The sequence below is a fragment of the Taeniopygia guttata genome, chromosome 2 (genome assembly GCF_048771995.1).
Source record: "Taeniopygia guttata chromosome 2, bTaeGut7.mat, whole genome shotgun sequence".
NCBI lineage: Eukaryota > Metazoa > Chordata > Aves > Passeriformes > Estrildidae > Taeniopygia > Taeniopygia guttata.
This window is the reverse complement of record NC_133026.1, coordinates 60,152,597-60,179,897: the sequence shown is the minus strand read 5'-3', so window position 1 is coordinate 60,179,897 and position 27,301 is coordinate 60,152,597. Positions and strand designations below refer to the sequence as shown.

Here is a 27,301-nt window from a genome sequence, read left to right as displayed (position 1 = left end):
AAAGGATGGACAGTCCTCTTTGATAAATGACTATTAGTTTGATTTTGCAGCTCTTTCAGTTTTACCTTTCGTTGAGAAATGAGACTGAGTCTATTAAATAGGATGTGCTTTTCTTAATGCTATATTTATCTTTTATGTAACTAAGTATTACCAATTGCTTTATGCATTGCTGTCTTTCTGTTTTATGATATGTTGGATCGTTTTAAGGGGAAATGCCAGAAACATTTGTCACTTTGAAAATGCAACTAAAACTTGGTATAAACATATTGTTACTTTGATATGGTCCACTGCAAAAATAAGTTTATTTTCTTTAGATACTCTACGATTTTTTCTGAATCAAAATTTGGGTTAATAGTTGTTCTAGGAAATGGTTTTATTTGAGACCAAAATAATTCCTTGGATGTGTGAATGTCACGGATGGAGTGATGCACCTCGCTCATCAGAGAGAAGTGATAATTGTTTCACAATGTTTGATAGTAAATAGGACAGTGGTTAGCACGATTTAGTGACAAGGTACACTTGATTATTTGCTGCATAGAGGATGGGTCAGAAAAAGCTGTCATGGAGACCCTCCCGTTGAGTTATGAGATACAGAGAAGAACCCCTTACATTCTAACCTCCTTCTCAGAGGGAGTTTAGATGCAGCTGGTTACAGACTTGGTCGGTGGTTTGTGTCTAAAGGCTTATACATGCACAAAACTTTGTGTTAGTTAGCTAAGATCCTATGTTTGGCATGCTGTTAATCACCTGCCAAGGATCTGTTGTGGCAAGGCATCTGTCAGCCTTGAAGAGCAGCCAGTGTGGGTAGGGGAGCCAGGGAATCCATTACCACAGTGAAATGCCTTACAGGAATGTTGTGGGGATGAAGACTTTATTTGTTGCTTGAAGATGATGCTGTTTATTCATACTAGGAAAGTAGAAAAAGACTCATACCATGGATGGTCACACACTAACATAAATAATCACCCACAGTGTGCTGGGAGTAGTTTGGCCACCTTCTGATTAGTCTTCACAGCTCTCTTTGACTTTCAAAACTTGGCTTATGTCTGGGAAGCTACCAAGGGGTCTTGTCCAACCTTTTATTAATAGCTGGGATGAAGTGGTTGAACACACACTTATTTTTAAATAGATGAGTAACTTCCTAGTGTTCCAGGTTGCAGGAACCAAAGGAAGACCGAAGGTAGTTTTAGGCATGACCTGTCTATAGATCCATCCCCCCTTTCACATGCAGATAACTGAGTGCGTATACAATGAACACAAGCCTGAACTTCTGCTGCAGTTGCATGATCTGATGAATTAGTATAAGGCAAACCAGATCTGTTCTTCACACAAATTATGCCTGAATCTGAACGCGATAGAGAGGCAAAGGCATACATCCCCTTCTGCTGTCTTTGCTGAGACACTTTCTTGGTGGTAGATAAAGGGTGTAGAAGGGTATAGTTACCTTTTCAGGAGAAGTTAAAAAATGCAGAGGTGGGGACACGTACCTCCTGTCCAGAGCAAGAGAAGTCTTGGTGTGCTGTGCTGTGTTTCAGAGTCGTTGGTAGCTGTATGGAGGTTGTGCTTCTGCAGAGCTGTATGCTCTATGCTCTTGGGGAGTTGTCAGCCCAGGTTTAATATCAGGTTTGACCCCTGATCTGTATTAACCTATGGTTTGCCTTAGCTGCTGCTGCAGCTGAGCACAGTTCTGTGCCATGTGTCTGCACTGCTGTCCTTTTATTCCGACACAAATAACTTCTTCTACCTCTGTTCATTTTCAGTTGCTGTACAAAGGAGTTATACTCTTTTTTAATCCTTCTAGTGCCTGAAATATGTAACTTGAGGCTCAGAAAGTGTCTGCTCCAGCATATAATGCTTTTTTCCTTCATAGTTTATCGGAGGTTAGTGAAGTGTAATTCATGTCTGAAGTGCTTTGGAATCATGGAGTTATGTAGAAAATTTTAAATGCTTTCTTTTTTGTGACTGTTACAGATTTTGTGTTATTTCAGCAACTTGATGACCTGAAAATGAACAAACATATCTCTGAGAACTGAATTTCTTAAATTATTTAAAGATGTAGTTGAATAAAGTCTGTATAATAGAAATGTAGATATGAGCTCCAGAAGAAATCTGAGTTTAGAATTTCAGATTGAGGCATTCTGTTTTTAGAGGTGCAAGTACTAATGAATATGATGTTTTCAGAGTAGGGGAGAGGAAAAGATATATTCACAAACAATGTGTTCTGTAGAAATTGCAGCTTAACAGAAACTTAACCTGGACTTAATTTTTTCAGTCAGAAATAGCATTAAAATGTTTGGTTTTATATTCTGAGGGAAAAATCTTGTTTTCTCATTTGATTTTCAGGTGGTTTTTTACTGAGTGAGTAGAAAACTGTTCATGACTTTCTGCTGCAACAATTCAAAAGCTAGTGTTTGAGTTGTATGTTGACTATATTGCACCAAAAGCATTAAGCTAGTATACACATATATATTTATGGATAAAATAAGCCTATTTTGAAAGTGTTAGCAACAGAGGAAGAATATTGAATTGATACAAAGCTTCTGATTTCCACAGGGAATCTCATCCCTAGCAGAAGTGTGGCTGGCACAGTGGACAGGAAATGAAGGAGGCCAGTAGATATGTGCCCTTTCCTACTTGGATCTAAATTGCATCTTTCTCTGAAATCCATCTGTCAGGTGTATAATGATGAGAAGGAGGAGGATGGAGCTGATCATTGTGCTATGTGATAGAAACTTCAGTAGTGTCTACTTGACCAGACTTGAGGTGGGTTAGAGTTTGGATAGCTCTGTCTATTAATAAGGATGTATCTGGCTGCCAGTAATGCCATTTTTGTTTTATGGAAGTGCCTTCATCAAAGAACATATCTGGGTAAAAGTGTGTCTTGAAGCTATTTGTGAAACTGTTGAGAATACATTTCAGAAACTCAGCTCCAATTCTACTTTTTATTTTAATTTATTCTGTAAGGCAAGGTGCAGTATCACTTCCTTATACTGAATACTTACCTGCAGTTCTAGCTGGATATATGAAAGAAGTTATTATCTGAAAATTGTTTCCTTCCCACTTCCTCTCTCCCTACCGTTTTTTTCCCATCTACAAAAGACATATTTCAAAAACCATTTGCTTAGCAAAATCAGAGGCTTTTCTCAGACTTCTGGGAAGAAAAGCACAATGCTTTGACCTTTATGTGTAAGAAAAGGAGGTGCCAAGATACCAGATGCTTTGAAGGAAGTGAGAGGACAAATCTGAAGATTGCTGACAGAGGAAAACTGATGTCCAGGATAGTGAACTATCTTAGCTTTCTGACCATTTGATGTACCTTAGGGCAACTGCCAAGCTGGCACAGCTCAAACATGAGTGTGCCAAGGGGCCAGATGCTACTATTGCAAAATCATTCCCAAAGTTGGCATGTCTGGCCTGTGGAAGTAATCCTACAAGAAGTGTCAGAAGGACAGGGTGGTCTGGTGAGTAAATGGTGCATCAGAGTTGCCCTAAAATCTGCCTAACCAATTAGTGCAATTGTATTGTCCCAACAGGTACAAGAGATTTAAGATAATAAATTACACAAAAGCACAGGAGTCCTTTTGCATAGTCCTGGTGTATCCAATGCTTTCAAGGATGGCTGTGCTTCCAGCTGGTCAGGTTCTGGTGCCTCACAGTAAGATGGCAGGAGCAGTAGCTTAAGAACCACCATATAGAAAAAAATCCAAGAGATGAACAGCTAAAGTATAATCAGTGCTTGCTTACCACTAGCTGTGCTTGTTTATTGAATGTCTTGAAGTTTTTATTGATAATGGTTGGTATTTTTTTAGCAGGAAATAGAAACTTGACTTTAAATAAGATACTTGAGCTATCTTCTCATATATGAAAAATCCCATACCACCTTATGCTGCCTTTTTAAAGTAACCTAATTGTCTGAATACTACATATTAATCATACCAAATAATTATTTTTTGTGCATAATCAAGTTATAACTTGCATATTTATATAGACAATCGCTGCATTTTTAATGTGCAGTGTACATTTATTAAACAAAAATGTACTTCTCACCCTATAAAAATGTAACCCTTCCTTTGCTCTATCCTCTAGTGTGAATTGAGATATAATTCCCTTAAACATTTGTATCAACTTGGTGCAAGGAAGTATCAATCATGTAGAGACTGAGTCTTTCCACATCATTGGCCATTATGTATTTTGTCAGTGATAGAAAAGAAAATAGAGTGTAGAGTGTCTTTGAAGATTACAGAAACTTCAAAAAACTGCCATGTGCACAAATACTTCTCTTTTCTTCCTTTCTCTGATGACTGGAGATACAGTATTACATTGTTCCCTCGGTCTGATGGCCTTTCAAAACTTAAATAATAGATATTCCCACAAAATTGACATTTGGATCAAAGTGAAGCAAGTAAGTGATTTCTTTTCTATCACTGAGCAAGGCAGGATTCCTTAAGATGTCAGTACATCCTTTGAAACACACTAATCTTGTTTTGTTTAAATAAATTACTTTTATTTAAAAACTGGTAATAATAATATGTAAGATATTTGTGATACATGTGATAATGTTTGCAAGAGCAAACATTATGCATTGAATGCCAAGAGGAAAGGGTGAAAATATTGCAGTAGGGAAGGATGGTCTAATAGTGACTGTTCTCCCTGCATGTTTGTTGGAATGCTTTGTGTCTTCAGAGGATCTTGTATTTAGCAGGGGCACTGATTTATCTGCAGAGATTCCAGCCCCTTCATCCTGTGGTCAAGATGAAGGACCAGCAGCTTCTATCAATTCCAAGTAAACCCTGGAAAGTCAGCCAGCCTTTTCCTTTCTCCGCTTTGTCCCCATTGTGTTATAAGGTGTGAATCTAGGCATGTGGGCACCTTTAGCCTGCTGGTGTTGGGAGGCAGACTGGCAGCCCTCTCCCCTCCACCCTTGGCTTTAAGGACACGTGTATATGTATCAAAAAATAGAACTGCAGTGCTGTAGAGACAAAGTGCTCAAATGAAAAAAATGGCTTTGTATTATTTTTTACGAAAAGCCCTCCGGTTTAAGTAGTTAAGGTATTATCTTTTCAGGGAGAAATCAATGCCTGTTCTTTGGCAAAAAATGTTGGCTTCTGTCTCACTGAATGGGCCATGTCTGAAGCACACTGCTGCTCAGAGAGGATGCAATCCTCTTAGAAGGCAGACATCCTGCTGGTCTCGAGTTTCAGCAGTGCACTCAGGAGCTTTTAGTTTGTACATGAAAAGCTAACTGGGAGCAGCTTCTGCGCAGGAGGACTGGATGTAATTGGATTTACTCTCAAGTAGGAAGTAGGTGAAGTCTTTAGTAGGAGCTAAAAGGCTGGTGTATAAGATAAAATACCACAAGATTAATGTATATTTCTCTATTTCCTTGTATTATAAATCCTTTTGGCCTTTTCGTGGAACTTGTGAGGCTTTGTGCAGTGAGGGTGAGGGAGGATTTACAGCAGGTGGTAGAAGGGGATGGACAGAGAATGCTCTGCTCTGGGGCATGAGGTGAGGGGCAGAGTACAGGGCTCTGTCTGGATCCCAGTAAGAAAAACCCAATAACAATAGCTTAATAAAATAGCTGTTGTAATAATAGGAGATGAATGGAAGAAAACAGATAGCAAGTAAATTGTACGTCCCTTCAGATGCTGGGCACCCTGTGTTTGTGGAGCATGGGATCACTTTTCTGATGGTGCCACACAGATGCTGGCTGTGGAGGCATTCCCTTGTTTTGGTCATTCAAGCTGCTATATGATTTTCTATCAAGAAATCAACCCTGGTGATAATTTCTACTGTCAGACAGAAAGGAGGTTCACATGAGAACTTCTTGCAGCTCTTACATAGATGAGGACAGGCAGGCAGTGTAATCCCTGTTACGGAGTGGGACTTGCCTGCAGACTCTTCTGTTCCTACCAGCTGACTGGGTCTGTCCCTTGGCCAAGGCCTGGGCCTGCATAGGGTATCTGGATCATTGACTCCTTGATGTGCAATGGTCTCCTGGTTAGGATTAGTATGGGTGGTGTCCCATGTTTTGGTGGCCATGGGGCCCTGCCAGTAGGTACTTGCTCAGCACAGCACAAGCTGCCTGCTCTGGATGCAGCTGCTTGAAAAATGGTCACTAGGGTTTAAGGTGGCTGTGTAGGATTGTGGAGGAGAAGAGAAGCTGTGGTATAATACTATATAGCCGCAACACTGCATATACCTAGATCCAGCTCATTGTCATAAATCATACATAAGTCATTGACATATATCATCATGTATCTTGCAGAAGTGAGGACTCACTTGCAGCATTGGCAGTTATGTACAGTCAGCACATATCCCTCCCCTGTAGTACTAAAATAGAAGAGACTTCAAAAATGGTGCCTTTCTTGTGCTTCAAGGATTTTCCACCTTCCCTGAAAAGCAGTTTCCCTTTCCAAGGCTGCAGCATCGTGTCCTGCTATGGCTTTCTGGACAAACCCCCTGCCCCTGGCAGATCCCTGCATCCAGCTTCTCAGTTCTGCTTTAAGGGGGGCAGAGGGACAGTTTTGGAGTGTGGTCTCCTCCCTTCTGCCTTTGGTTCTCTGAAGCTCTTGCCATAGTAGTTTATATGCAAAATATGCTGTGTGCAGCCGAGTTACCTTAATTGCTTCTCTGTTCAGTGAATTGGCAGCTGGCAGTTTAGTTGTCAGCTCCTTTTTCTCTCATCTTTGTTATCTAAGGGATTTACATAAACATCCTAAGGCACTATGCTGTTGAATATGCTACATCAGGGATTCTGATTTGAGAATATTAAAGGCTGTTTTAATTTCTGAGACTTGACAGTCCAGGGTTAGAGCATTAGCAGTCAGACCATTTCCTGCGGCTTCACTGGTGTCCCGCTGTCCTCCTCTGCATGTTTGTGAATCTGATGAATACAAAAGCATAGACGTACCGACGGGCTTCTGCAGTGTGTCAGTAAATATACATTTTGCTACCTTTGGCTTGTGGAAATGTGTGTCCTCCTTTCATTTTATTGTGCTTTAAAGAACAAAAACCTCAGAACTTAAAAACCGGAGCCTCTTATTAACTTTCATAATCCTTTTCTTTCTTTTGGGGTTCCAGCAGTGCTTTTTAATGCTTCCTAAAAGAAAAAGGATAACTGAGTTGCAAAGATAACTTACTACAACTAGACTACCTGACTGGAAATTTAACACAGTAGTCAGAAAATCCAGAAACACAGATAGCCACTTGAAATTTAGACCCTCCAAAACTGAAAGTCCTGGCAGTGGAACAACAGGAACAAAGAGATTAGATTAAGTTGGGAAAGGGAATATTGTGGGTTCTGGGCTTTATGAAGCTGTAATAAACCCTTTAGTGTAGGTTTATGTAGAGCACATTTTCTTTTAAAAAGCATAACTTTAGTATACTAAAACTATGGCTGTAATTTTAAAAAACTGTAATCAACATGCATCTTCTAATGATGAAAAGAAGTTTTTTAGGACTTGCCTCTTTTAGCAGCTTACCTGACAATATGTTAGTAAACAAGTAAAATTAAGGCCATCTAAACAGATTAAGGATCACTGAGTTACCCATCAAATTGTTTAATCTTTGAAGCTTCACTCTTTGATCAAAACTAAAATGTATGCAAAGGATTGTCTCTTTATCTCATAGTATGTGCTTTCAGTCTATCTTTGGCAGATACTGTAAAACAGTTATTTCTTCTGAAAAGGCACATCTAAAGAACTGGAATTGAATGCATTTTGAAAATGAGAAAAAAATTGGCTTCTGGACATTAAAATTCATGTAAATAGGTAATTTGGTGAGGTCCACAGAACTGTAATAGGTTTCTTTTTCCTGATCATTGCCCCATGTAACATCATGTACTCATGTACTCTGTATTGCACAGCAAGTTTTAAAGAAAGGAAATATCATGGTTCCAGACTTTGATTTTTGAAATATTTATTTGGTCAATTTTTTTCATGTTTTGTTGAATGAACTCAAGTCTTTGTACCACTTGTCATTCATTGTCTTTGTGCTTTTCCTGTGCTATTGATGAAGTGGGAAGGTTTTCTCTTATGCATTTTATTCTGCTCCTACAGGACTGTAGGACTTTTACTTTGAAAAGTAAACAAGAAACAGGATAATGACAAAGTTGGGTTTGTTTGTGATTGCATTGTCACCAATATTAAGTTTCTGCACTCATGGGTTGCTAACTGGAGTGAATTTGTTGTAGAACAGAAATAAGTATTTCTGACACATTAATAGTGTTGAGTGCAGACAGATCTGTGTCTCTACTCTCCCATAACCTGCCTGATGCTTTCTCAGGTACTGTCCTGTTGTGCAATGGCAATGTTTGAAGGCAGCTCTCATGGGAGACTGCATTTTTGAAGCCTGTTGTTGCACTGGCTCAGTTGCTTTTAAATATCAGCCCTTCAAAAACATCAGGCCAGTCTTCCCTCTGTATTTTCCAGGTGACATTTTGTCAGCAGTGGATCAAATTATTGCTTTGAGGATCAAAGCAGTAATAGTGGTTCCTGTAAGTACTATTTCAGCTGCTTGCAGAACTGCTGGAGTGGAAGGCACCTCTGCTCTGCAGATGGCCCTCTCACAGAGGGGTGTGTGGCAACTCAGCTGATTGTGTTGCTGGCAATTTTCTCCCATGGGGAGAGAGTGGAGAGGCACTCTGGCACCTGCCCCCCGCAGTATCTGGATAGCAGAGGCCTCGGATGCTCTGCAGGGTGGGGGTGGTGCCCATAGTGATGGGCAACTTTATCCTGGGTGATTTATTTCAGGCTGTAAGCTACTCAGGTACCAGGAGTATCTGAGAGAAGAGGACAAAAACCTGTAATTATTCAGTATTTTGGCAGGTGTTGCTGGAGTTGTTAGGACAGTGTCAGTCTGATGGCTCTTTTGCTGCAAACAATTCTGAAGTTAGAAATTTCATAGCAGAGCTTGTGAGAAGCTCTGCTTTATGTGGTGTTCAAAAGAAGGTCACCTATACAAAATCCTATCATGCTATATTTAAATGGCCTTGCTCCATCATGAGGTTGTCACAGGAGTCTAGGGATATGTGTCCAAATCCTTTAGCTTTTTAGTTTTGCATCAACAGGAGGAGCAGGTGCTTTCCTCCCCATTTCCCACATAGCCAATATGAAAAAGTTAAAAGACTGCTGAACAGCTGCTTCTGATTTGCTGCTGGATAAGGGTCATAAAAATGTGATCACTGTCTTTTGCAAATCTTGCCACTCTCAAAGAGTTGTAGGATGCACGGTATTTTCTTTTTTTTTTTTTTTCTGATGGAGAGAGTGAAAAGGCAGTGATAAAAGGGTGTAGATATGCATGAGCTGACATAGTCAGGTGCATGGGGTTTGTGAGTCTGTGTAGGTAAGCAGCTGAAATTAATTTGTTTTCATCTGACAATGAGCTAGGCAAAGATCTCAGTCTTTCTCTTTGTACATTTCATCTACAGGTCTGTGGTGCTTCCTTAATTTTCATTATTAAATCTGCAGCATTTTAAGTGTTCAACTAATACAGACACGAAGGGGTTACTTTTTATAGCAGAATTCTGGAAAATTTACTGTGCAATAAAATTACCATAAATCTTTACCCAAATAACCAGGCATAATAAAATTAACAAACTAGCAGTAGTGGATACAGATGTGTTTGCAAGGCATCTCCTTCTGTTCTGAGATTTTTTATTTCCTGATTTTTCTGCAGCATGCTACCTATGCCATTGGGGATGGTAATTTCTGTAGTGTGATGATAAACAAGACTCATTGGCCAAAGAGAGATCCCTTTGACATTGCTATGGTGAATGTACTTCATCACAGTCTTGTTGTGAATTGCTGTCAAATAGCTTAGCTTATATGAAGCATGAATGATGTGCTGGAAAGATTAATTTTGTCAGGTATACCTATGACAAGGGTAACTAACATCTCAGAAGGGAGAGTTTACAAGCACTTGCATGATTAGCCCAATCATCTTGTTTCATAATTAATAATGTTTATTCATGGATGAAGCTGTGATTTCTCTGTGGAACCAGGAAGGTAATTTCTGATAGCCATAATGGAAAATAAAATTACTCTTCCAGGACCACCATAATTTTCTGTGAAGAATGTAATCTTAAGTCTTCAGAATCCTGATGGTATTGTGAATGCATGTGTGTTTATAATCTAAGTGATCATGGAGTTCTTGTTTTTTCTTTCAAGCTAAACCTCTGAGTACTACCCTTTTCAGTGCATGTGTTTTGCAATACTTTTAAGAATAGGAGGATAGAGTCCCTTGACTGAATTCTCTTTGTGTGTGCCCCTTAATAGGACAGGTATTTTTGTGTTATGGAAAAAGACCTCAGATTTTATGAAGCAAGACTATTCATCTTGAATTTGTTAGAATTGGATTTTGATGGTAGGTAGCTGTCAAGAGCATAGACACACACCCCCTAGTTTTCCTTCTAGAATTGAGAATCTGTCTAATAATGTTTAGTAAATTCATTTTATTACAATTAATATTGCATGGATGTGTGTATTAAGTGACCTTAAGAATACATTGAATTTTGCTAGTGCCTCTGGGATGCTGTATAGTAGAACACAGGGAAAAACTGATCAGTTTATTATTTCCTAACAATGTCTTCTTCTGGAGACCTTTAAAATAGTTTAAGTTAAAATCAAGTTGTGCTATGAACAGTTCAAGCTTTAACTTCTCAGATGGATATTTTCCATGTGGTTTTGGTTTTTATTAAGTCTTGTAGATTTTATAGAAACACCATTTCTAAAGTCTGTGGGTTTTTTTCATAGGCAATATTCCACTTCTCTTCATGGCTGATCTTTGTCTCTTTATGCTTTCTGCTACATCTAGATTTCTTTTAAAGCTCTCATCTACTTTGTCAGCTTCAGGAAGTGAATCAGTGTCCTCAATGGATGTTAAATTGCTTATGGTGAACTATGCCCATTCTTGAATTGAGGGATTATCAGCATATTTGGTAACTTTTTTAGACTGGTATAAAATACAACAAATCTTTAATCACTTCTTTGCTTTTTGTTTAATACAGAGATAAAAAATATCTTAAGATAATGATAATTCCTTGCATTTTCATAGTTAAATATGAATAGTCCTTAGTTTCTGGTGAAATTAATAAATTTTACAAAAACAATTCTTAGACAATTGTAAATTCAACCTCTTGAAAATTATATATATGGAAGTAAGGGTAATATATATGTTATGATGTTAGCTATTGAAAATTAACAATGCATCTGCCAATAGTAACCCAGTTTGACAAAATAATTGCTTTATGTGTTTGACTTGCTCAAAATTTTACTGTTTGAAAACCCCTTTTATTCTGTTACACCATCCATGTATAGAGATCTTAGGTGCCGTCTTCTAAGAAGGAATAGGTGAAGACTATTGTTCATTAGTAATATAATGATTCAGAGAGAATAAAAAGATAATTAGTGGGTTGCAGCTAAATGACTAAAGATATGAAGTAAAATATGATTTTTGTCTTGGAAGAAATTTGCATTGAATATGACAAGCATAAAATTCATAGAAAACAGTATGTGTAAAACAATAAAAATATGACAGGGAACATAGGAACATCTTGAATGTGTTTAAGTCTTAAATAAAGCTTATTAATATTTATTCCAGATTTTTAAAAATTTTTACCTAAATGCTATCTTTTTTTCTCCTCCTATTTTTCCTCCTACTGTTATTACACGTGGTGAAACTTCCACCTTGAATGCATGTTTTGCTCCCTTTCACTTACCAAACAACAAAATCTGAAAGCCACAGATTTCCTTGAGGCAGTGCTTGGGGTCTGGTTTGCCTCCTTTGAGAATTGTTTCTAATTGTAGCCCTCAGCCTGTGGAGATGTAAGGTTGGCTTCCATAGAGACATATCATGAAGGTGCAGAAACAATCAACATTCACTTTACTATTTTTCAAGTCTGGTTTCTAAAATCATCTGTTTTCCCCTTAAAGTTAAGGTGATCAAACTCTTACCATGACCTTGTGATTATCTTTTTTTCCCTTTTTCCTTTTCCATGGGACCTCTTTATTCCTACTTCTTTATAAATATCACCCTTCAATTCACTTCTAGATTAAAAAGAGAAAAACATTTTCTTAATACAGGTACTACTCTACAGATAATACTCTTCCCAAAAGTAAGATTAATTGCTGTTCCAATTATTCAGTGCTTTGGAAAATTCCTGCATGATACTGCTCTGCTCTGAACTTAATGAAATAGCACCAAAATATACCAGAATGTTACTACTAATAAAAATTCAGATTGTTCAGGCACAGAATACTTGCAATCTACTTAATGGCTCAAAGGATGGTGTGTATGTATTGCTGATGTATCTGTTAAGTGCTGTATCAGCCTATCAACCGGGTTGTAGGCAAAAATGATTCTTGGCTGTTTGGGAGCTGCAGGAATGAGCATTTCCATGCAGCAGCTGCATGAAATCCATACCTGCCCCCCGTGGTTCAGCTGAGTGACCTCATGGGTAGCTGCTGCTGATTTAAATGGTTGGAGCGACCTGATTTGGCACTACCTGAAACATGAGATTGGTGGTTGTGAATGTAAAGGAGCTGGAGAGAGGTAGGTAGGCATGCTGTAGCTGGGCTATCTTGTCCTGTGGATGCTGAGAGCTGGTGCTGTGCTACTGCCAGATTCTGGAAGGTGTGAAGGAAACTGCAGTACAAGTTCCCTGGCTGTCAGAGAGCTGTGGCCCGTCGTGGTTTTTTGTGGTGCCAAAAGTGACAGGGACTGTGTCATGGCTTATAACTTATCCAGGGTAAGCCTGGGATTCTCAGACCTGCTGCTGTCCCTAAATGTGGAAAGAAAATGGTACAGGAGAAGTAGCTCCTTCTCCCTTGATTTGGTGGAGTTTGGTTGACTGACTTGTTTGTCCTGGTTACTGCTTTCTGTAAGGGAACAGTGGTAGCAGTTAGTGTTGGTGATCAGGTTCGTTAAAATCAAAGAGATTTTTATCACTGACCTCAGTGTAGCCAGGTAACTGTGCTATTCCCTGCTCTGGGGACTCAGCTAATAACTTCTTGAGTAACAGGAGACAGGGTTATACTTTTCAAAGAGAAGATTGTTAAGCATCATCTACTGTTAATGTGGAATGTGAGCAAATCATTATCAACTGCTTACAGCCATATTCGAATCAATTAGATTGCTTAATTTTAATATGTGCCACGCTTCCTGTCCAGAGCAATGGTCAATAATCGCAAGGGAGTTGATTCTCAGCAGTATTAGATGGGATCAGCTACATAAAAGAAATGTCTATTAATGCAGCAATTTTGAGATAAGTTAAAAAGCAGCTGTGTTGACACATGTGAAGATGAATGCAGAGGAATTGATTAGTCTCAATTACCTAATTGCTTCTAATGAAGTTCAGAATATTTTGGTTTCATTACAGAATAATTATTTTAATTGCAAAGTTAATTTTTTATGCTTGTGAAAAGGAGAAATGTTAATATCTCTTTATATTGTTGCACAGACCACTTTCTGCTTCTGAACAGATCAACATTTTAAAAAAAATAAGATTACATATTGAGCAGCAGAAGTATGATGAAGCGGTAAGTCTGTTTTTTCTATATGTAAATATTTTTTCTTTAAAGTAACTGAGAAATAAAACTTTTTTCCTTCCTTATTATACACATCTCATTAACTCAAAACCCCATTGTAAGTCTTCAAAATTTTACATTTTCATATCAATTTTAATAAATAATACTGACTTGTTGTATTTTTTCTCATACTACTTAAACTGTTTGTTACTATTTCATACTATAATGACACACAATGTGTGTTTTTATTTTCCACACTAGAAAAGGGTAAATTGAGAGATTAACTGAGGAATGTAGTTCATGTTTGCACTACTTAGACTGCTAGTTGCATGAAAAAAAGTGTGCTTCATCATGGATCCTGCTTTACCTGATCCTTTTTTTTCTACCTGAACTAGCTGTGCTTGTTTTACTTTCACATTTCAGTGTGTTAGACTGGGAGCCATACATGGAATTATGCTTCTCAGTTCCAGTATTACTTTCCTAAGCATTTGCCAACACCCACTCTGTGACGGAGTACTTGATGGATGCAGTTCACCAATGCTTATATTCTGATGTTCACAGAAAGAATTGGTAGAGCTAAATTATACCAAGAATCTTTCATTTTAACAGATTTAGTTTGGTCATTGACTTCTGCGTTAAAAAGTATGAAAAGGAAAATACTGAGTATCTAAGATTATAGATAACCTGCCAGGCACATGGAAGACTTACATTATGTGTTAGGGTTCAGTTCTTTTTTCCTCATGTGATTTTTATAGTAATAAATTACTATTTTATGCACAGGACAGCTAAATCAATTTTATGCATTTTTACTTGCTTTGTTGTAAACTGGAAACCGTTCAGCTTAAATAAATTGATCTATTTTGCTGTGGGAGAAAGTTTTCTTTTTGGTTTCCTAATACTTCTACTTAGCTGTCATATTTACTGATAGGAGACATTTTATGCATTTCAGGAGTAGAACTTGTGATTTTGTATTGTTGCTTATATGTAAATTTTACTACTTGTTTGAGTGCTTCAGATGTTCAAGTTCACTCTTGATCACTCACACATCAGACCCGTGCCTGTGCCTTGGTTATCCTCAGCTTTCTGTATTGCAATGCAGAAGGGTATTTCCATTCCCAGAACCTGGGGTGTGGATCATTTTGCCTGAACCTTGCAACTATTTGCATTGCAAATATGTACTCATAATTGTATAAAATAGATGTCTTTTGGGGTGAGTTTGCACACAGGCAGACTTGTGATCTCTTCAGTAGTTGCTGTCCCTTTTCCTGGGTTTGTTGTTGTTGAATGCCAACTGGATACCTGCACATATAAAAGAGTTTTGTTGTGTATGTTCACCTTGATACTGTACTCTTCCAAATCACACAGATGAGCTTCCCATCTTTGGGTAAACACACCCAAATGGCATGGTGGGAGAACCCATGGTCTTTATCATGGTGTCTCCCCAGTGGAGGTATTGAGTGAAGGGACCTGTGATTAGACTGGGTACAACCCTTCCTGTTTCCATATTATTCACGTCCTGAGAGCTATAAGCAGCTGCTCTGTAAATGCATCTGGGATTCCAGTTTAGTCTCTGAATTCACTGCTGGTGCTTGTGGTATCAGGTACTTACTGAAGTGGAGGACATCAAAACCCAGGCGGGGAATACTTCAGGCTGTGGCGAGTGACCATATTTCAGCTGCATCCATAATCCTCCCACTGTGTAAATGTGCCTTCAGGAGCACATGGCTGTTTTTTAAGGGAGTAACTTACACTGGAATGTCTACAGTCAAATGCTTGTGGGAAAACCAAATGGCATGCTTGGTAGCAGGTGGTGTTCAAGGTGTGCTATCTGTGTGGCATTCACCTTCTGTCGTAGCCAGAGAGGATGGTGAAGGAGCCAGGTGATGGTTGACTTGATATCCAGCAGGAGTCCCAAGCAATGTGCACTCCAGCGCATTTTGCTGGGTAAAACACTGTCCCTGAGCATGGAGAGGACACATGTGCCAGGGGTAATGGAGCTGCTTGAGCTCCAGTTGCTGTCAGTTGGGTTGATTTGTGGAATGGGGAGCTTACACTCTTCTAATACATTGCTTAAATATTTTGTCTGCCTCCAGGTATCCCTGTGCAAAACCCTGATTAACCTTGCCTTGGAAGGCTTGTCTTACTACCACACGTACGATAGATTATTCCTGGGCCTGAGTATTGCAGTGAGTTTTGTGGGCTGGACGACTTATGTGATTTTGGTCATTATCAAGGCCCATACCGATTTGACCAAAACTGTCTCAGCTAATAAAAAGGTAGGTTGGAAGCATTCAATTATTTTTTATTCTATCAGTTCTCAGTATTACATGCATGCTGTGCAGGATAAATTGAATACTTTATACTTCCTTTGACTTAATGTGGAAACTGGCAAGCTGTTGAGTTTTCCAGCTGCTGTTATCCTGTGTGGTGTTGCTGTTAAGTCCATTGATTAGGATCAGAATTCCTAAGATGTGTAAGTCTGAGTGTGCAATATTATGCTTCTTCAGTTTTTCTTCCGACAGCTGTTCATTTGAGATGCTAATGCAAGAGTGAGAAAACATAGTGATTGAAAACTATTAAAGGGTCTGTCTTTAACTGGGTTTAGTTTAACCAGGTTTAATTTTCAGTATTAACAGCATTGTTGTAATAATAATTGTTTGGAAGAATTCAGATTTCAGGCTTTCCGTTTCATTGATGTCTCTTCAGTGTAAGGTCAAAAAAAAACCCCAGCATGTAAATAATTTTATTCCTGCCTTCTTTGGTAATTTTACATCTGTTCTCAGAAACTATGCAGTCCAATCATGGCATTTTTTAATTGTATAGCCTATTTTGATAGAAGGTGAGCTGTGGTTTCACAGAACAGTGTGCTCCCTTGCTCTTTGTGATTTGCAAGTGTGGAGTAGACATTAAAGATGAAGGAAGCTCTTTTTGACTAGATTTTTATGGTTTGATTCTTCACAAAGTATAAAATCCTAAGAATTTATTTTCAGTCATTCATCAGGAAAAGAGGGACCTCAAAAAGATGAATAGGCAAAAGGCTAGCATTTCACTAGAAAAGGGATAAAGCATTTGTGGGGAGTGGAAATTCTCCCAAACTTCAAGAATTTGTTTCAGAATAAAAGGATTGTTTCATTTTGTAATGTAGGTGAAAATGAGCTCACTTAACATCTTTACTGCCTTCAGTATATTACTCTGAGAAAATTCCTATCATGCTGTCTTGAGGTTTTTACTACTGGCTGAAATGAGATAGTCTTGACCTTTAGTGAAAATGCTCAAAAAAAATTAAAATGGAAAATATTCGTAAGTGCTGTCCTGCATGATTTAGTTGTTCTTTCATCAAATAACTGAGAGGAAATAATCCAGAATGCATGTTATGTTAGATACAAACAAAATAATTACAATAAGTAGGCTGAGTATCAGGCATATTAATAACTACATTAAGGAACAATTTGCATTCTTAGTTGACATAGATTTTAATTTCGTATATTCGTTTTACTTTTTGAAGACAAATTTTATGCTAGTGACACTGGCAGAAAAAAAAGTTGGGTATCTCAGTTCTTCGTCTATAGAATTTATCTTTCTTCAGTTTTCATAAGAGGCCCTTTTCTGTAGGAACCTTTTTTAGTGTTCCTAAATACTTAGAGAATCACAATGTGAAGCTAATGCTTCGTATATGGAAGTTATTTGGTTTATAGCTTATATTGGAGCACCTTAAAGAAATTTGCTGAGTGACTAATCTACCATTGACAAATAGTCTCCTGCAAAGCACACCCTTATAAAATCAAGAAGCCTCTGAGTAATGAAACTGCATATCCTGTATATATCATCTTTAAAATTTTCTGGCTTCTTATGCTGCGCATGAAAAAACACTTTTTTTTTTTCTTTTGGTGTAGGATGTTGTTTTGCCTAGCAAGAAATATAACCTTTAAATTCATTTTAAATATTCACAGAATTGCAAATCTCGTTTCCACTTTCAATGCATGACTGATTATATTGGACTCTATAGTATTTGTGTTGCTATATGGAATAAAATGTTGATTGTGTGTGTTTACTCATTCTGTGATAAATTATACTGCGGGCATATCATATATATGCATATTCATTCTGTCTATATGTCAGCAAATGTAAAATTTAAAACTAATAAAGCCAAATTGCCCTAGGTCAGCTTTCTATATGACATATCTTTTCTTAGTCTAATGTTATATCTTAGCAAAAGTTCTATTTTAAAAATAATTTAGAACTTGCATTTGCTGTCATTTTAGATCAAGGCAGTTGTACATCAATTACAGGGAGGGGGAGCCAGAAAAGATGTTAATCCATCTAGGTGAACTGTGAGCTGATTGTCTGTTCTTCTCAGCATATTTAACACAGTGTGCATCTGTCTACCTAACTCTTTCAAAAAAACTAGCATTTGTGCAGAAGAAAGCAGTGTCTGTCATTACCTACACTAAAGCTGCCTTTGCTATGTCAGGTTGTAATACATACAGATAAAATTCTTTATTTAAAACTTGTACAAAATCTTCCCTTACCACTAATTCTTCTGATATTTGCATGTCCCTGAATAAGGAAGAATAGTTCAATGACCAGATAAAAGGCAGATGCAGAGTGACTGTTTAATGCTTCTCTTTGCACAAACAAGGGATTTCTGCTGATGATTAAGGACTGGCTTGCCTGAGATAACCCATTTGAAAATTTTTCTTCTCTTTGATGTTTCTCCTTAAGAGTGTTCTCAGTCTGAGAATGTGTTTCTTTGAGTACATTATATTCCAGTCTTGTATCCCCAAAGCAGTACCTGTAGGTTAAGATGAAATATCCTAAGAGTTGTAGCTATGCTACCTTTTAGGGTCATGTAACACTGGTCCTCAGTTGTGTTTTGAAAAGGTGGGTTCCTTGAGGAAGGAAGTTTCTCCTGTGGAAGGTTGGTCACAAGCCTCCTTTTGTAGCTGTTCCTAGATCCTGAATAGTAGTGGGGTATTTTCTGGTAGGAGTTAATATTTTAATTTAATTAGTTCTCTTACAAATATCTCAAGCAGGGGGAGGAAATGTGCTGATGGAATTTTCATTAAATGCTTTGACTCTAAGGCTATGAACTTGAACTCAATGAGTTATATTCCAAGTCTGTTTCTAGAATCTAAACTTGAGATTTATTTTTCCCAAACCCCTTAGCATCTCTGGCTTCAGATGGATTCCAAATAGCCATTGAACATGAATGGCATTGCATATATTGGGCTTCCATATTGTACAAGTATGTCTTTCCCATGCAGATTTTACTGTAGGACCTTATGAAAAGACACATTTAGAATTAGATATACAAATCCTACTGTTCTTTTTTTTTTAAATCTGGCTGACAACTTTGTCTAGAGTTATGTAGAGACACATGGCAGCTTATGTGGCTCTGTTAAAATAGCATTTGTTAGTAAAACAAATTTTATTTTAACACAGCCACATAACAAATTTGTGTAACTAACAAAATGAAAATAGAGTGTAATTTAAAACATTTTATTGCTGTTAAAAGAATGTCCAAATGTTTCTGTTTCAGAAATCTACTGTTCTCTTCTATGGTTTTGTCTCTGCTGGAATGATAATAGCTTTTTTCCTGTTGATTCAAGCATGTCCTTGGACATACTATATATACTGTCTCTTGCCAGTACCAGTATGGTATGCAGTTGTGAAAGAGTAAGTAAAGAATGAAATTTATTACTACTGTTTTAAAAGATCATGTCTGGACTTCCTCCTTATAGAGAATTAAATTTTTCCCATAAATCTGGGAGAAAACTTCCTTAAGTGTTTCCTGAGACATTCCAAGGGACTCTGGTTTATATTTCAATTGACATAATGAGTAGTGTCCAAACTGACTGATACAGTTGCCAATTCTAGATCTCTTTTCTTTTAGCAAAAATAAATTAAGCTATTTCCATGAAAACATAATTTTAGCATTCTTGCAACTGTTGCAAAAGAGCCAAAATCTTTGCAAATACCTGTAGCAGCTGACTTACTTTGCAAAATGATGCTGCAAAGTGTCAAGTCTGTGGAACACCAGCTACTTTTGGAGAACACATGGTAGTCATATTGAGGAATGTGCTCCCATATTGAAATATATTTGTCTTGTTTGGGTCTCCTTTTACTCCAAGCCCAAAAATACTTCTTATCTTCTGATTCTTACTTTCCTGATCTACTGGCAATCTGTAGATACCAACTCAGTATTATTCAGAGAAAATGAGACCAACTGCAGTTAGATAATAAGCTGTCTCATAAAGCACAGGAAAAGCTAACAAGGAAGGTTTTTCTCTCTCTAAAGCTTCTGAATGTTTTATCCATTATGACAGACATTAAGCGGAACATAACCAAAAATATTCATATACTCAGAGTTAATTTGAGTAGTGAATTATCTGAAGCTTGTACAAACATTGGCAAAGATGTGCCAAATATGAGAGGAAAAAAGATGGAAGATTTTATTGTAGATTTTCTATCAAGTAAAACTGGGCAGAAGGATCATCTGGCCATCAACCATGGGGTCTAGGCAGGACCCGCAATACCTCTAACTTTTTTTCTGCTCTGACCTCATCCTTGCCCCATAAAGGTAAGATGCTATGTTATTTCTGGGGTTTTCTAATGCATGTTTTCTTGTTCCATCATTTTGAACAGAATTTCTGTCATTCAAGACCTTGCCACAAATGTTTTGTCACTTCATATTGGTCAATTTATAGGATTCCTCTTGGTTTGTATACTGGGAATTGAAATACTAGTAAGTATTTTTTCCTTATGTATCAACAGTGTGTCTCATTTCTTGTATTCTACCTCTTTGAGGAATTCATGTGTTTGATTTTCAGTCCTCTCTTGGATTTTTTAAAATTAGGTCTTCAGCTTTTTCTACCGCTCTGCACTTACTGTTGGCCTTCTTGTGTTTGCTGGCTGGCCAGTGATCACACAGCTGTGGATTCAAGCTAAGGTATTGTATTGCTTTGGTGAACAGCTGGATTGCATCTTAGGATGCTGGGATGCTTTAGATTCTTATTCATTTATGCTCTTTTTCCGATCTCTGTCATAAGCTGCGTGTAGCAAAACAAGGGAATTTAATTTGATCTGGATTAGATCTGTTATACAGAAGTAATGAGTGCTTAAGAGTTTTGGGGTATCTGTGGGTTAGCAATCAGTTTTCTGTTGTTGATGCTTAAAAAATGCTTGACTCAATCATATGAAATGTACATCCTTTATCAAACTGTTAGAGTGACTGTGGTGTTGACATGTACAATTGGTGAAAGTGTCACTGTTTAACTAATATGATCATTTATTAGAAAAAAATATTGAAGATAACAGAAAGGCAGTTGTCAACTCATTATTGTCTGGGACATTATCATCTGGGACACACTGTTCCTCAGAGGCACCTTACTGTATTGTTTTTTCTAGGGAAAAGACCTCCATTTTTATGAAGGGGCATGATATTTAATTTAAGAGACATTTCTTCCATTAATTGATTCCAACGTCTCTTATTTCAGGAGATACTGAAAACCTAGGGTTCTAGGATAGAGAAAAGGAGTAAAATTGCTAAGTCTTGCTCTCCAAGAGCTGCCAAGATGAAGGCTTGTATTTTACAATTTTTTGTTCTAGTTGAGAAATCAAGTAACTTGTCTTAAAGCTGGGTATGCACAGATGATGTTTTGTAGCATGAGTATGAATTTGACTTGAGCTTGAAAAATTTAAATGATACAGCTCTTAATGTTTTTAGTAAAATAAAGCACCTGGGATAGGTTTTTTGGTTTTTTCCTCCTAGCAAAGAGTTTCAAGAACTACTAAGGTGATTATGGTGGCTAAATCAAATGGCTCATAGATGCAAAGACTGCATAATGGTGCCATATTCTCAGACTATTCTCTCTCAATGTTGATTAATTAACTGCTGTTTAGGAGATGCTAGTAGCTGTTAGTAGTTCATGGAAGTATTTCTTTATGATTAGACAATTTTCTGTCCACATGACCTCCTTCTTCTTCTAGACAAAAGCATTGATCTGGACTCTCCTGTGTGTGATCCTGGCAATATTTCCATTAATGCCTGTTGTAGGAAGAGAACCAAACATTCCTCTGGTGTAAGAATCTCATCTTGTTCTTTAAATTTTTTATTCCCTCTTTGATTCAAAATTTAGGCTGCCTTTTGGTATTTGTGGGGAATTGCATTATTGAAAGCTGGCTGAGACGGGAGTTGAAATTCAGAGTTTTAAATAACATGATTATAGAGACCTCAGTTATTCACTAATGAGAATGAGAATAGACTTTTAATTCTTTTGCTACATCCATTTGGTCTTTGTGTTATTCTGTAATTTCTTGTCAAGAGAAACATTTCTCACAATTGAAAAATTTTCACATTTTACAGGAAAATAGAGGAGATCATTAAAGGAGAAGCTTCAGTGGGGTGCAATTATGGTCACCTCTCCTACATGAATAAGAATTTAGTCAAAAGCAATATACTTTTAACAGCATCTTTCAGGATTTGTCCACTGAATTTTGAATAATCTGTCTTTGAATAGCACTCTGTACCTAATGAGATATAATGGGAAATAAACAGGATAGGCAGAGCTCTCTTCTTCCTCTATCTTTCCTGTGTATCTTCTTTTTCCACTTCTGCTTCTCTGTCCTGACTCTTCTTTTCTGGTATTGTTTGATTTTCTACAGTTGTTGTTTTTTTATTGTTTTTCTAGTACATCTTTGTTATCTATCCCCCTCCACTTGTGAGCCACTCTTTGGTCATAGGAGCATTCTCTCATATCTGAATGCAATCCAGGTGGTTGGCCTGAAGGGGTAGGCTTGTGGTCTCTTTGTAGTTACTGTAGAAAAAGTGAATTTACCCTAGGGTGCAATGGCTCTTGCTGGCTGGTAGAAGATGCTGTGCCTCAGCAGAGCCAATCCTCAGTGAAATTTGGGATTTGAGCAGTAATATGTGATTGCAGGTAGAATTATGAGCCCAGATATTTCCAGGATTATTGACATTCTGCCTCAGTATTTTCCACTGTGTTTTAAATCTGTCTTTTGAAAACCATTCTTAGTCTCGATCCTTGGGCACACTATAAATATTCAGCACAGATTTTTTTTTGATCGTGTTACAGCCTCTCAGCGATATATATACACATGTATGTATTTCTGCTGGTCCAAACTGAGGTTTTTCTTTTCTTTAGAATATATGTGCACAGCTTAGAAATCAAAATGGAATTAAATTACCTACAAATCTTCCTCTCTGACACCTCTTTATATTCACCTTGCCCAGGCTGTACTTTCTATTTATTCTTCTGATGAAACATTGTACCTTTGAAACACTGTGTTTGTCTGAAACTTTTCAAGGGAGTTTTGAAGCTGAAAAGGTTTGAAGCAGCAATTAAAAATATATGTGACACTTCAGGATGTTACAGATAAGTTGAGGCTTGAAGATACAAGAGGGAGAAATCAAAAAGCTGGGGAGAAATAGGTGTTTCTGTCTTGGGCAGTGGTCCTGTTAAGTCAGGGCTTTTCAGTACATTAATAAAACTTGTATGATAGGAGCAGGGAGCTCCTGACTCAGCTCAGTCATAAAGGAAACGTGGGAGTGAAAGCAGGGCTAGATAATCCAAGAGGAACATGGAGACACTGAATATTCAGGATAGATTAGGAAAGCCAAAGCACTGCTGGGGTTGAATGTAGTGTGGGATGTCAAGTGCAACAAGAGAGCATACAGTAGCAAAAGAAATTTTTAATTATATTTTCTGAGATTTTATTGTTCTTTTGTTTGTCTTTGCAGAATAGCAGCTGGTTTGCTTACCATCTTGATATCTTTGTTCTTGTTGGCATATTTTTGTAAAAGTGAAAATAAGTACAGAGATAATGAAGATCTGAAAGTATATTTTTATCAGGTCAGTTGTTATTTTTCAGTAATTTTGAATGTTAGAGGGTTTTTACGTGCAAATTTTTACTTACTTTCTAAGAATATATAGAATATATATTTCTACCAAGGTCACAATTTTCAAGAAAAAAATTATTGTTCCTAAGAGTTTTCTCCTTGGCTATTTCAAGAGGACCATGTGCACATATTTAAACATCATCATGCTGTGTTCCTAAAAGGCCAGCCTGTGCATAATTAGATTGCTTGATATATCAATGTGCATATAGATTTTGATACTCTGCTTGGAGAGTTTGTCCTGCCCTTGGTGTGTGTATATCACTTCCAGTGACCTTTGCAGTAGTTGCATATGCACACCAAGGCTTGCTGTTTGAGGGGGCTGAGCTAGTTCCAGTTTCTGGCTGTAGAAAAACACTGTGAGACTGATACTGAGCTGGTTTTCTGTCGGTGAAGTCTTCTTTCAGGTGAATACCTTTGTGAAATAGGTAGGTTTTTTTCATGCTTAGAGCTAATTAAGTTCTAGAGAGCTTTAAGATTCAAATAATACCTTGCATGTCTGCTGTCCTCTTTTTTTTTTTCTCCCCTCTGCCCCCCCCCCCCCCCCAACCTATTACAAGATAATAGTTTTGTTTCAGGACCAGCTTTATCTTTTATGATTTAGTTTCTTGCTGAGCAAAGCAATGCACTCATTATATCGGTGATTTAGGTATGGAGCTCAAATTGGTTGAATGGAGGAAGGGAAAGAGTAATGAATGCTTAAAATGGCTTTAGCTGAGCATCAATGCATGTAAAATATGGTGGTAATGTCTCTTAATTTTTTCAGCCTTCATTTGGAAAAGAGATGTCAATTCCATTCCTAAGCATTTAGAACATAAATTTCCAGTAACCATTTGGCAATGGATTTCTTGCTGGAATGCCTGAAAAAAGCTTACACTGGGTGGGAAGTGAGGGAGCAGCCCAGTAGGCGGCTGGCCTACCTCAATTCACCACACAACTGCTGCAGCATCTCATGATGAAGAAGAAATTGGTCTGTAGTAAAAAAGTAATGCCAGACTGAACATACTTAAAGAATCAGGAAATTCTCTCACAGAGTGATACTTAATTATATGAAAATGTTCTGCCTGCTTATTCCAGAAGTAACGTCTTAATTTTCCTCCCAACTTTTAAGAAGATCATAAAGTTCCTCAAATTGCCCCTTAATCACTAGATATTTTGCACTAGTGACATCTAATTACTAGTCTCTATTAGATTTTTGTTTCAGTACCTTAATTGGGAATGGAAAATATGGGATCCACCCTTCACATTTTGGGTAAGGAAAGGATTGGGAGGTGAGATTATTCAGATGTAGAGGGATAAAAGGACATTACAGAGGCATTATATGTGTTTCTAAATAAATACCTTGTTTTGAGGTTAGGTTATATTTAGTTGCTTTGAAATGTACAGGAATACAAAAGGAAAATGCTTGTCAGAATACTGGTATTTCTAGTCAATGGAATTCCCTAATTCTACTTTTACATTTTCCTTTGAGTTGGACTTTTCAGTGGGAACAGGAAGGGGTAATCTTCAAAAATGCTAATTTTGAAATCCTGAATTTTGATTACTACTCCCAGGCAGTTTTAAAGGTGAGATGAATGCCCTAGTCAGGTAAAATTACCTATTTTGCTGTGACAAATGGTGATCAGGCCACTGGCATTCAAATAGATAAGCACACTCAATTAGATTTCTGCTGTGCATCTGACAAGGGATTTCTTAAAAGTAGGTTTTGCAGGTTCCCCATAAGTGTTGTTTGGAGGCAGCCATCAAAGGTTATGCCTTCCTCTGACAATGCTGTTACTTAATGTTTGTGGTCACTGATGAGTTAAGCCTAAGCCATCCTAAACAGTTCTTTGGTTCTGTGATCTCTGAGAGGTCATTAAGGCTTCAGTGGTGATGAAAACAGGAGTCATTCATAATCCATTAGCTAGACTGCTGCAGTGCTTACTGTATAACTTAATTTTTGATGGAGAGAGCACCAGTTTCTCTTTGCCATCCATTTCATAGATGATGTCCAGTTTCTGCCACACTACTGGAGACATATTGTTTTCACTGGTTGATAATATTGGACCAAGTTATTATTCCCAGGATGCTTGGACTTCATGAGTGTCCAAGGTGGTCAGTTTATTAGTTTTGTCCTCTAAATTAGAATTATAGAATAATTTTGGTTGGAAAAGACCTGTAAGATCAAGTTCAGCTATTAACCTAACACTGCCAAGATCACCACTAAACCATGTTCCTAAGTGCAGCATCTATGTGGTGTTTGAAGTAGAAGTGAACACTATGAATCCATGTCATTCTGGTGGAACCAGGGGACAGGAAGGGTGTTTTCAACCAGACTTGTGCACAGCTGATGGTGCTGGTTCTCCTGCCATTCTCCCTAAGGGTCCTTACGATGTTCAGTGCTTAGGAGAGCTCCCAGCCAGAGCAGCTGGCAGTGTTGGGACTGCAGGCGTCACCCTTGATTTCTTCTTTGTAGATGTGACCTAAAGATATGGGTATCTGAGACCTGCTCTTTAGTTGTTCAAGAATTATCTCTGAACATCAGAGAGGGTTGTGAAGGATGAAGGGAGACAGATTCTTAGCTGGAGATCTCTGCTTGCATCTCCAAGTTTCTTCTGCTCAGTTCCACAGTCCTGGAGGTGTTGGTGGAAGCCAAGAGCAGTTTGAATGTGAACACAGATTCTCAAAAGCACCTGCTGAGCCCTTCCCTGGACACTGGCATGGATTTAGCAGCATTGGGCTTACTAATGTTCCCAGGCCATGACAAGTCTTCCAAGGCACAGGATATATTATGGAGGGTGACACAAAGTCAGTGCAAAGTGACTTCACCAGTGTCTAGGGGATATCGGAGGAATTACCAGAGCTCATGACACCAAAAAGAACTTGATAAGATATATCAAAGGGCCCAAATACAGCAAAAGTATCAAAAAAAACCCACCAGAAGTCTAAAAGATCCTATTCCCTGAGCTTTAGGATGCCTAATGTTTTGACCTTGTTGATGTCACAGAGAAATACAAGGTACATATTCCTGTGGCCTGAAATTAAATAGGAGCAACAGATACTGAGCACCTGTGAAACTTGTCAAAAAAGAATGCTGATGCTAAATGTATCATCTGGTATTATCCCACTAGGTATCACTGCAGTCTAGCAGGGAAATAGCAGCTATTCATATGGTACAATGTAATGGATGTGAACGGTGTAGTTGCTATGCACTAAAAAGCCACGACTGCAGTTACATCTTGTAATGCAGTCTTAAAGCGCATGTTTGCAAAGTATGTGCATGCTTGATTTGCCTTTTAGTGGAACTGAAGAGTTGTGAATAAATAGCAGTAATTGAAAACTTGGCTCAAGCATTTTCTTGGATAATTGTCACCTTTCAAAAATAACTGACTCATGGGGTAATTTTCGAAAGGTTTTTTGCACATACTTGATGACTGAATGATGTCTCTTGAATTAGTCAAAGAAAAAACCTCTCCAACTTCTCTGCTTCTGCAAGGCAGAGGACTCTGCTTGAATTGGTTCAGTCAATTCAGTTGGGAGGCAAAAAACTCAACAGCTTCTTTTCATCTCTTAAAAACTACCTCCAATTTGTTCCGCTGCTGCTTCTCTTCTTCCAGGAGCCTTCCCCTTCTCCCTGTACCTGATTCTGCAGCAAAGCCAAAGGCTCTGCTTGTTCTTTGTGGCTGCTGTGTTTGAGGCCAAGTGCCCCTTGAAGGACTGGGGGGAGTGTGTTTTCTGTGGTTTGCAGGAGTGTTTAAATAGTTACTCTTGACAAAGCTTAGCATGTCAAATCAGTGGTCCAGGTCACCTGTGTGTACTATTTTAAAACAGCACAAATAAACAACAGGAATGCTAATATAAAGTAATCTAGAGGGAAGTT

At 37.9% G+C, this 27,301-nt stretch overlaps 1 protein-coding gene across 2 annotated transcripts in view; it reads left to right on the top strand.

Moving 5' to 3' along the window:
- PIGN (phosphatidylinositol glycan anchor biosynthesis class N) overlaps nt 1-27,301 on the top strand; it is a 98,025-nt gene that overhangs the window by 44,993 nt on the left and 25,731 nt on the right. For both annotated transcript variants that reach the window (XM_030265393.4, XM_012571485.5), the window contains exons 13-19: nt 13,460-13,538; nt 15,620-15,802; nt 19,066-19,202; nt 20,172-20,271; nt 20,383-20,475; nt 21,516-21,607; nt 23,287-23,398. In XM_030265393.4, coding sequence (XP_030121253.4) covers nt 13,460-13,538; nt 15,620-15,802; nt 19,066-19,202; nt 20,172-20,271; nt 20,383-20,475; nt 21,516-21,607; nt 23,287-23,398 — 796 coding nt within the window. The remainder of the gene's footprint in view (nt 1-13,459; nt 13,539-15,619; nt 15,803-19,065; nt 19,203-20,171; nt 20,272-20,382; nt 20,476-21,515; nt 21,608-23,286; nt 23,399-27,301) is intronic.